This window comes from Zootoca vivipara, chromosome 12 (assembly GCF_965207765.1).
Source record: "Zootoca vivipara chromosome 12, rZooViv2.hap1.1, whole genome shotgun sequence".
NCBI lineage: Eukaryota > Metazoa > Chordata > Lepidosauria > Squamata > Lacertidae > Zootoca > Zootoca vivipara.
The window spans coordinates 46816325-46827252 of record NC_142595.1 but is presented as its reverse complement, the minus strand read 5'-3'; the positions used below and the strand labels follow the sequence as shown (position 1 = coordinate 46827252).

General features: G+C 40.3%; 1 protein-coding gene across 1 annotated transcript; it reads right to left on the bottom strand.

Annotated features, from left to right (window-relative positions):
* Positions 1–1513: 1513 nt before the first annotated feature.
* Positions 1514–6713, bottom strand: LOC118078099 (vomeronasal type-2 receptor 26-like). The gene is made up of 5 exons (XM_035101826.2): positions 6423–6713; positions 4814–5671; positions 4398–4625; positions 3407–3533; positions 1514–2442 (listed from the first exon to the last, which is right to left on the bottom strand). The coding sequence occupies exons 1-5, from the start codon at positions 6711–6713 to the stop codon at positions 1514–1516; spliced, it is 2433 nt and encodes an 810-aa protein (XP_034957717.2).
* Positions 6714–10928: the final 4215 nt, after the last annotated feature.

Below are 10928 nucleotides of genomic sequence, written 5' to 3'. Positions count from 1 at the left end.
GCGCTTCGGAGCCAGACAGTCAATAGCCCTGGTTAACTCCACATTCCAGCGGGCCACCAGGGAATCAGCTGAAAGGCCATCAGCATGGGATAAAACATCCCCTACCACTCTCTGGAAGCCAATTGGATCCATTAAGTGGCGGGGGCGGACCATCTGAATCGGTCCCACCTCCCTGATGAGGGGAAGGGTTGTGGAGAAGTCCAGTTGCACCAGGAAGTGATCTGACAATGACCAGTGATCTTTGGGATGTTCTCATTCTTTCATCTTTGTGCTAACAAGACTCTTTCCGCTCTCTGTCGCAGCGTGAAAGCTGTGTAGACATGCAGGAGCAATCACTAATGAATCAGAACAAGACAGCTTCTTCTTCTAAGTCTTTATTTCCTCAACAGTTGATTTTTTTAATTAAAAAAATCAACTGTTGAGGAAATAAAGACTTAGAAGAAGAAGCTGTCTTCTACTTCACATATCTCATGAAGTGATTTCTGACTCATAAATGTCTTTTTGCTATATTGAACTGAATTCAATGAGACTTTTCTCCAAGTGGATGGATATACATGGATGTTTTGAAGCTCAGTGGCTCCGTATGGGCGATTCTTTCAATTTCGTTTTATCTTGGTTTATATTTCTTCACATATTCTCATCAGTCCAATGCACATTTCCCTAATATACTAATTCCTGTAAATACTCATTTTAGGTTGTTTTTTTTGTTTTTTGTTTTGCAATATTCTCTGGCATGAGGATATTCTAAGTCAACAATAAAACATACAGAGAAGAAAAGAATGTGTTGTGTGTAATTACAAAGGGTTTCGTGTTTCAAAGAATAACCATTAAAAATGTTCATATCAAAAAAATAACTTTAAAGGTAACCTTGAACCTTGAATGCATTATGTTCGGATAGTGAAATTTGAAATTTGTGAGAATACAAATATTAAATACAACAGCTGCATGTGAGTATTTAGCTTTAGACTAAGCTAAAAACTCACATACAGCTGTGTTACTTAACACTCCTAAGCTGTTTCATTTGTATCCTCACAAATCTCACTATCCAAAAACAATGTATTCTCAAGAAATAATTTGTTAGGTGGCCATTTGCATAACAAGTCAACAATTTCCATTAATTCCTAAGGGAATATTTCTAATGTGATCTTAGCCTCAAAATGTTGATGTCCCAAAGGCTGATAAACCAAGGAAAACCCTCTAAAGCCTTGTAAAAGGCAATCAAGGTGGACAACTTTGCTTATGTGTTTACAGTACAAAACACAGTTCAAACAGTTTGGATATCTGTGGTGCATATCACAAGGTTTGAGTACAAAATACTCACGTAGGTATATGTGAATTTTCGTATAAAAAGCATTTGGATACTGGGACTTGTGTGTATAAAATAAAATTAAACAAGTGGCAAAAAGTGATCTCAAGTACCTTTGCTACTATAAGATAGATATAGATAGATAGATAGATAGATAGATAGATAGATAGATAGATAGATAGAGATATTCTATCACATATTTAAAATTTACCAGAGTGAGGGGGGAAACAATTGTTTAACTTTTTTTCTAATAAGTTGTTCTTTGTTGTTCAGTTCGGGCCTCAGAATAATGATGTAGCATTTAGGGGCAAAGATGCAACCCAATAACCCAGCACTGGAGGCTAAGATGGAGAAGACCTCCACAGCCACCATGTATTTTCCACTTGTGCTCAGGTAGGCTGGAAAAAAAGACAGCCAAACACTGCAAAAGAGCAACATGCTGAAGGTAATGAACTTGGCTTCATTAAAACTGTCAGGTAATTTGCGGGCTGCAAATGCGGCAACAAAGCTGGCAATGGCCAAGAGGAACATGTAGCCCAGGACAAAATAGAACATGGTGACTGAGCCTTCATTACATTGCACAATGATTTCTTCTGTTAAAGAGTGCATGTCCAAATCAGGAAATGGGGGAGATGTCATCAACCACACAGTACAAATAGTTGATTGAATAAGAGAACAGGAAAAGACAATGGAATTTGTCAGTCTTTTACTCATCCATTTCCTCATGCTGGACCCGGGCTTGGTGGCCATGAAAGCTAGAACTACAGTGACAGTTTTGGCCAACACACAAGAAACGGCTACAGAGAAGATGATGCCAAACGTTGGTTGCCGGAGGAGGCAGGAGACTGTGCTAGGTTCACCCAGAAATAGCAATGAAGAGAGGAAGCAGAGCAGGAGAGAGACAAGGAGAGAGTAGGTGAGGTCCCGGTTGTTGGCTTTGACTATGGGAGTGTCTCTGTACTTAATGAATATTCCTAGCACCAAAGCTGTGATGAGGAAGAAAGAAAGGGCAATGGATGCTAAACTGATACCCAAAGGTTCTTCGTAAGAAAGGAAGGTCATCATTTTCTGAATGCAGGCAGTTTTGTTCTTGTTTGGATACTGAGCTTTTGGGCATCTGAAGCAGTCATTCATATCTGAAATATAAACAAGGTGAAATTTCAATACTGATTAAACAGCACTTTGTCTTTTATGTGACTGTTTCACAGACATGAAATTAAACCTATTGGAATGCATGTGTTTTAGAGTTCCGATATAAATGCTTTGACCTCACTGATTCTGAAAGCTATTATACTTTTCAACAGCATTTTGCCCTCCATGTTTCTCAGTGTTCATATAAACTCATAAACTCAGTATATACAAGGTGAAATTTCAATACTGATTTAACAGTACTTTGTCTTCACTGACATGAAATTAAACCTTTTGGATCTATGTGTTTTAGTGATATAAATGTTTTGATCTCACTGATTCTGAAAGCCATTATACTGATTCACTTCTTTCTTTTCAACAGTTTTTTGCCTTCTAATTTATTTCCTCTTTTGGATAAAAACATAAGAGCCTGCTGGATCAGGCCAATGACCCATCTCATCCAGCTTCCTGATTTCACAGTGGCCAACCACATACCTATGGGAAGCTTGCAAGCAGGACCTGGGTGAAACAGAAGTCTCCCCCGACCCCTACACTTCTCAGCATCTCATATTTGGAAGAATACAGCTTCTGTCCATGGAGGCACTGCAAAACCATCAGAGATAATAGCTATTGATATTCTCCATGAGTTTGTCTAATACTCCTTTGAAGCCTTCAAAATTTGTGCCCATCACTGCCTCTAGAGGGAACAAATTCCATAACTTAATCCTGTACTTCATGAAGAGGTTTTTTGTTTGTTTTTCTTGCATTTTCTGAATTATCCAACACTCAATTTCCGTTGATGTCCCTGAGATCTTGTGTTATTTGTATCCTATTTTCCCACGCATTGAACAATTTTATCCATTTTTAATCATGTTGCTTCTTACTCGCTTTTTGCTCTAAAATACCCCCCTCAAATGTCTAACCTTGCCATTGTCCTTGTAGAAAGAAAGATATGAGCGCTGCATGACTTACCATCCTGGTTTGAAATTTCCCCTTCTGAACATGGAGCACAGCCATAGCAACAAAACTTTTCCCCTTCTATCTTTTTCTTCTGATTGCCAGGGTGGCAGTGGTCATTACACAGAGAAAGAGGAATCACCTATCCATAGCAGAAAAGCAGTTCATGAGATCAGAGAAACTGATTGCTCATTTAACTTCTATTAATGAAGTTCACCACTCACCAAAAAAAGAGATTTTAATATAAAAGAGCTGCACTATGAATCCCATTATTTGGGATCCCCTCCAAACCTATTGCAAACTTGGCAATCATTTTGCAGAAAAAAACAAACCCAGATTCTGAAGCACCCCAAAATAGTGTCTAACTTCCCCAACATGTTGCTATACTGGTCACCCCAAGTCCAATATTGTTCAATTCACTCCAAACCTGTGTCAAAATTTTGCATTAGTGGATTGGGGTGACTGGTAGGGCCCCAAGATTGACAGGTCAGCCACACTGTTTGAGGCCTCTCCATAATGCAGTTTGTTCTGCAAAATGCTGCAACACAACTGAAAAACTTTGCTGTAGGTTAGCAAGGAGCTGCCTTGTGCTGTTCAGACAGCTGCCTTGTGCCAAGTATGATTCTTGGTCCAAACAACAACCCAGTATTTCATTTTTAACCCTGCCTGGAGATGCAATGGATTGAACCTGGGACCTTTCGCCAGCAATACATTTTCAATTACTGAGTTATTGTCTCCATACAATAGAAAAAGACATTAAAGAATGGGTGCCTGTGTAGTAATTTCACTTAATTACCCCAAGGCTTTGCTTTATGTATATGGAAGTTAAAGTTATACAAAAATGTACGGGGGGTTTTCCTTGGCATTTCTAAGTAGAATCAATTTTGAATGTGCTCGGCAGCCACATTTTTCCTTGGCCATGTCAGATAGAAACAACAGAATTTCCGAGACCTAAAGAACACGTCATAAGAACAGTGAGGAACAGAAGGATTCCTAGGATTCAGACCTGATTAAATCCTCTGTGCCACACAATCATATCTTCATGAAAAATGAATGCTTCTCCTTCAAGAGCATCAGGATAAACACATCCAACTTTCATTTGAAGGAAGGACTTGTTGGGGAATATGATCATGTTCGTGATGTCAAATCCACCTCTCATTTCCCTTTTTTCATTAAAGGACATTGTTTCTCCTGCTGAGTTGTTAAATAAAATCCCTTGTAGAAAATAGTGGAGCTGATTCAAGAGAAAAAGGAAAAAGAAGGAAAATATATATAATGAAGACCAAGTGTCAACAATCAGCTATTTTCATATAGCATATGGAAAAGTTATAACACAGCAATAGATGGATATATTCTGTACATGCTAAATAAACTCACAAAATGTTGGCTCACTGAAATAATATTTTGTATGCAACATTTTACCTGCCAAGGCTGCAGATCTTGAAGTTCAAACCTCTTGTCTCCTGCCAGTGCTCTGTGCTTGGATTTGAATGAATAAATAGCATGCAAAGCATGAGCCACAACAAAGACAGCATTGTAGATACTGTAGCTGTGGCCAGTCATGTCCATTTCAAACAGATGGCCAGGAAGACACTCTAACTTCTCCTCCCCTGTACATGTTTCAATATCTTGCATGAGCAGATCTGGAAATGTACAGTCAAATGCTTGCTCCCAGAAGTCCTTGAGAAAACCATCACCTGGATTCCAGTAAGGTTTTATGATCTGAAGAAATTCATGGAAACTGAGAAGCTCTTCTGAGTGAATTGTGAAGGAAATGGCACCTTGAAAGAGATCAAGATCCCAAGACTTTTGATAATTCAATAATACAAAATCAATATGTGTTGTCATGATCCACACTCTTCTATATGATGTGATTTCCTTATTTTCAGGATCTCGTAGAAATATAAGAAATCTCAGCCAGGTCAATGTCTGAGAATCTCCATAGACAATGAATGTATTGGCTTTGTCATTTGTGAGGCACATATAATAACTTTCGAGTATGTCAAAAAGTTCATCCAACATATCGAAATGAGCTATTTTTTCCATTCTTTGTGTGAAGGCTGAACAGATCCCATGCTGGTAGAACAATTGCTCCAGGGCCCGCAAGAATTTTTCTCCTCCTTCATCATCAGTAACAAAGAGTCCAACCCATGTCCATCCAAAATGCTGAAGCAAGCTGATAATCCCCATATACTGATGAGCTTCATTGGGCACCATGCGGTAAAACGAAAGGAAGTGATCTATATCACTCTCCTCCTGCGGAAATGAGCCATATGCAAGCTAAAAGGAAAAGACCAGACAATACGAAGATAAGTATGAACAATTAATTTTAGCATTTGGCTGTTCATTCAACAAATGTTTGTTGACACAATTGGTAATTTTTCCAGAAAGTTAAATTGATGGATGCTTCCAGTTTCAGGATGCTTCCATTTTCTAGAGTTGTGGTGATACTTAGGTGGGTTGCATGTTTAAGGTGTTGTGTGTGTGTGTGTTTGTGGTGGATGTTTTGTGGATGCCAGGTACATGCCGGCTCTCTGGGGTCTCTTCAAAGGAGAATGATTTGTTGTGATTTCTGAATGGGGCAATAGAGTGCATGGCATTTAAAGACTTGTCTTAAAATGTACTATTTTCATGGTAGGAGAACTACCACGATGCAGATGTTTAATAGTGCAAAATAAATTAGGACCCTTTAATCAGTTACCAAGGTTCTCCAAGGAGTCTATGCTCAGCTTTGTAAGTCTTCCGGTGGTCCTGGCTCCTTGGAAAGACAACTTTTAATGCAGCTGATGTGTGCCACAGGGTGTTGTTGTTGAAAGAGTCCAAGGTGCTGCCTGGTTGCTTGACTCAGACTTTCACTGGTGTAGCAGTATCTACTATTAAGGAGTAATCTACGTTTTTGATAGACATTCCATCTCGTAATGCTTCAGCATCAGTCATATTCACTTTCTGAATCTCAAAATCACGTTCAGAAAGATAAGAGAATAGTGTGATTTGTGCAACAAACATTCATGTCCCTACTCTTAAAACCTACCTGTGGAATCTTGTAGAGGTTTAAGGTATCAGCCATATGGAAGGAGGTATCAGAGCTAAGTCCTCCGATGATGGCGATGAGGTTTTTCTGCGAGTCACATTTGTAGTTGGGAGCAAATCTATGCATTTCAAAGAGCAGGTCCAGAGTGTTACGATAGGTAATCCTTGCATTGTAGTAGCTGTCATAGATGTGGAACCCCAGTGTGACATTGGGCAAGAGGTTGGGATTCTCATTTATCACTTTTACCGCAAATGCCAAGGCAAGGATGTGCTGGTAGAATTTTGTTATCATGCTGCAAATGAGGTTAGTTTAAAATTTCAGAGGAGAATTCTACAATGCGGGAAGCAGACAAAACAAACTGCCATTTCTATCTCTAACTGATACACATTGAAGTATAGCCTTGTTAACCTTTTTGGTTTTTCTAAAATAATAAATATCAAACTGTTCAGCCAAAATAAAATGTGTCACTCACCATTTCATTCCTATATCACTTTGACCATCCTTTAGTTAGCTCTTGTTTGATCTTTAATATCTCTTCCCTCCCAAAAAAAGACTACAACAATATCCACCTCTTCCTCTTTGTATTCAAACTGGCCATGAAGGTGACTTCAATAGGAATAACTTCCCAGTATTTTTGTATTAGATTGCAGACTTGAATCAGGTGCAATCATTCACTTTTAATATACCAGAAGATACCTATTAAATTGCTATGTAATACAGACATACAAAATGGAATGGAATGTTTCCTCTTAATCACAATCTTAAGAGTCTTCAGCTTTCCGTCACCATTATCAAATACATTCAATTCGAAACTTCATAGAAGAATAAACTAACTCCTTTAGACTTATCTTCACTTCTCTATCACTATACCATGGTCAGAAATCCATACAGAATATATTGCTCTATACAGTATTTAATTAATTTAATGGCTGTGTTGTTAAGCCACAAAATCTCCATGGGTTCAATGATTTTTGAAGCTTGTATTTGCAGTTCCAGGAAGATGGAAAGAGAAAGATTTTGGAATGCTTATTGAAGTACTTTAATTCCACCAAAAATTGGAATTTTGAATATTAGAATGAAGGAAACATTCATATTAGTGCATGCAAAGAAGTGCAAGTAGCATGCTCTAAGAGCTTTTTTAGGGGGAAGATTTATTATTCATACCTCATGCTAACTACAGCAAAGCTCACACCTTTTTTTTTTTCCACCCATGGCTTAGGAAGGGAATTAATCTCCCATCAACTTGCTGTTGCTACAATCAGTTTAACAGACACACAACACACACTACATTTTGTTAAAATTCCTAGATTTCTCCATTTCACTTATCTGCCAGTGCCAGGTGTGCCTTCATAGATGATTGAAATATATTGAACTAGGTTTATATCTCACAAAGCAATTCTCAAACCACGAGGTCAATATCTCACAAAGCCGACTCAAACATTGTCTGATTCATGACATCTGTTCTAGGAAGATTAGACACTTTCAGGTTAGGTGCCCCAAGAACATACACAGCAGTAACCCCTCCATCCCCCTCTTGCTGGTCCCTGTTGGTGGAATTTAAACAAAGCATACAACGTCTCCCTCCCTTTCTCCACATTGCTTTTCAAAATAGAGAGTATTGTCATTATAACATAGAGCAAGGCCATTATTTACTGCCAGGCACATTAGGAGAATACACAATATTTAAAAAAAGCAAAAACAAAAAATACTGGAAGGATTAATCACAAAAATGAAGAGGGAGAGAAACTCTTACTGTGGATCATGGTTAAACAGATTCTGTGATGGGTTTTCCACGAAGCCTTCTTCCATGATGGAATAATAGAACTGAGAAGCAATCCCACCGATGATGAGACCACCTGACTGGTACCACTTATGTAGAATATGAAATGTATCAGTCCCAGGGCACCTCATAGCTGCTTTGCACAAAACAGGAGGCAGCAGAAAAAGCAAAGTGAATGACCACAGCATCCTTTAGAACAAGCTTCTCTGCAAACTTGGGTGCTCTTTGCTTATCAGTACCTGCAGAATGACTTCAGCAAACTAGATAGCATGATACCTGGCTCTGTCAAGAGAGATTGGCACACCTTATTTGAAAATCAAAGCAGTATATAAACATACTTTGGCAGATAGGTAAGATTTCCAAAACTCTGATTTCAAATCAGACCAATAATATGAAGAAGATACAAAATGAGAGAAAGAAAATTGAGAGCCCTGGCTGCCTCTTGCCACTACTCCTATCTCTTCATGGTACAGAGGTTCATTATCTTAATCCCCTTCCTGGCTGTTTATTGACAGTTTACTTATGCCTCTGGTGTTCTCACGAGGTGGAGAAATTATAGTGATTTGGATAACTGCATGGTGACATAACAACTTTTTAAAAGTTTTTGTTCCAATGAGGTGAGGTGTGGTGTTTCTTTTTCCTCCCCCATCATGCTGAGTTCTGTGTTTATTCTCAAATCTGTCTACGTGCTGCCTCTGCCCCTTGGTGGCACAAAAGGAGGCAATTAGTTGGAAGTCTTTCATGGTAAGTGAACACCAGCAGGAAAGTCAAAGTGAGTCCATTTTGTGTTGTCACTCGAAGCAGCAAATCTTGAAATAAAGGTCACTGTCCAACTCCACTTGTGCCACATGACTGGGCAGCTATTATTTCTGTATGTAACAGATTTGTGGCAAAATCCAGATTTGTCATTAAGCAGAGAGAAATTATACTCTTGTGACAATAACCATGAAATAAAGAGGTGCGACACAAGTGAAGTAAGGGTGAAACATACTGTAGGACTCTGTTTATTTAAATTGTACAAATTCTCTTGCGTGTGATTTTGCTCAAACTCAGCTGCTGTTTGTGTGACGAGGCTGACAGAAATCTCCCCTAAATAACTCACAACAGACACAATATTTTAGGTTTCGGTTTTTGGCATTATTTTGGCCACAACTTTATTTAAATACAATTTATATTTGAGTCGTTGGCTTAGGCTTTTGGTTAAACCATCTGTCCCCCTCTTTGGGACAGGACCAATTTCCATCTGCCCCGCTTGGGACAGGACCATCACCATCTATCCACTTGGGACAGGACCAGCTCCGACTTCCCCATGAGTATAGGGAAGTCAAGTAAACACCCCATGTGCCCAGGCCTTCCCCCCTTTCGACCAGGAATGTTCCCCAAGGCTCGTGCTCTGTAATGGCCCCCCAGCCCCGCCTATGGCGGGAATTTAAGGACTAGAGCCGAGAGCCCCAGGATTCCTTTAACGGAATACTTCTATGTGGAGCAACATTAAGAAGGGGTAGGCATGTGGATGCCACACCCCTCCTCCAACCAAGTTCATTAACCAAAAGCCTAACCGCCAACCTAACAAGTTGTGACGATTTGCTAAGCAGTAGGCAAAAACCAAACGGCAAGAGCCAATCAGCCAAATGGCAAAATTCCTACTGGGCCCCTTCAACAGGTGGCCCCATGAAAGGCAAAGCAATGTCAGGCTAAAACCTTTGAAACACGTGGTGGGTGGGTGGGAGATTCAAAAACGCTTACAAGAGTGATGAAAAGTGAAAGACGCTGAGGTTAAATAGGGGCCCTCCTGCCAATCAAAGAATGAACATGCATTGCTACCACACACCCCAAGACTCAGGTCTGACTCAGCCCTGCCCTCTCCCAAACCTTAAAGGACTTCTTTCCAGCCCTTCCGCAACCCACAATATCTTTTATTAAGATAATGCAGTTAATCATTCTGGCAAGCCACACACTGCCACCTGGAAGGGGCTGGATTGAACTTCCCCTACTTCCATCAGCCCCACACCTAAGGGGAGAGGGAGGCCTTCTTGACCCAAGTGCGCAGCTTGTTTGTCAAATGCAGCAGCTGTATTCTCATCACTCATACCTAGAGATGGGATGGCCTGGGGGATAAACAGAAAAATGGGGGGGGGAGACCAGCCCCCCCTGTTTTTTAACAAAGTTTTTTTTTCCTGGAAAAAATGGGGGGGGAAATAGTTTGAATATTCCACACACTTTTTTTTTCATTTCCCCCAGAAAAAAACGGCTTTGGAAAAACCAGAGGGAAAATTGTCCCCCTCCCCGATTTTTCCAGTTTTTCCCCAGGTGGAACTGTGGGTTAAACCACAGAGCCTAGGGCTTGCCGATCAGAAGGTCGGCAGTTCGAATCCCTGCGATGGGGTGAGCTTCTGTTGCTCGGCCCCAGCTCCTGCCAACCTAGCAGTTCAAAAGCATGTCAAAGTACAAGTAGATAAATAGGTACTGCTCCAGTGGGAAGGTAAACAGTGTTTCTGTGCCCTGCTCTGGTTTGCCAGAAGTGGCTTTGTCATGCTGGCCACATGACCCGGGAGCTGTACGCCAGCTCCCTCGGGCAATAAAGCGAGATGAGCGCTGCAACCCCAGAGTCGGTCACGACTGGACCTAATGGTCAGGGGTCCCTTTACCTTTACTCCCATCTCTACTCACACCACTGCCTTTGAATCTTGGATCCTGTAGATTTCCAGCAGCATGTATTGGATGGC

What these genes read in the sequence shown, in the direction of transcription:
- LOC118078099 (XM_035101826.2), bottom strand. Translation starts at nt 6,713, where the DNA reads ATGATAACAAAATTCTACCAGCACATCCTTGCCTTGGCATTTGCGGTA. An exon ending in ACCTCTACAAGATTCCACAG is followed by an intron (nt 5,672 to 6,422) that starts GTAGGTTTTAAG and finishes TTTTCCTTTTAG; the next exon opens with CTTGCATATGGCTCATTTCC. An exon ending in GGAAATTTCAAACCAGGATG is followed by an intron (nt 2,443 to 3,406) that starts GTAAGTCATGCA and finishes TTTATATTTCAG; the next exon opens with ATATGAATGACTGCTTCAGA.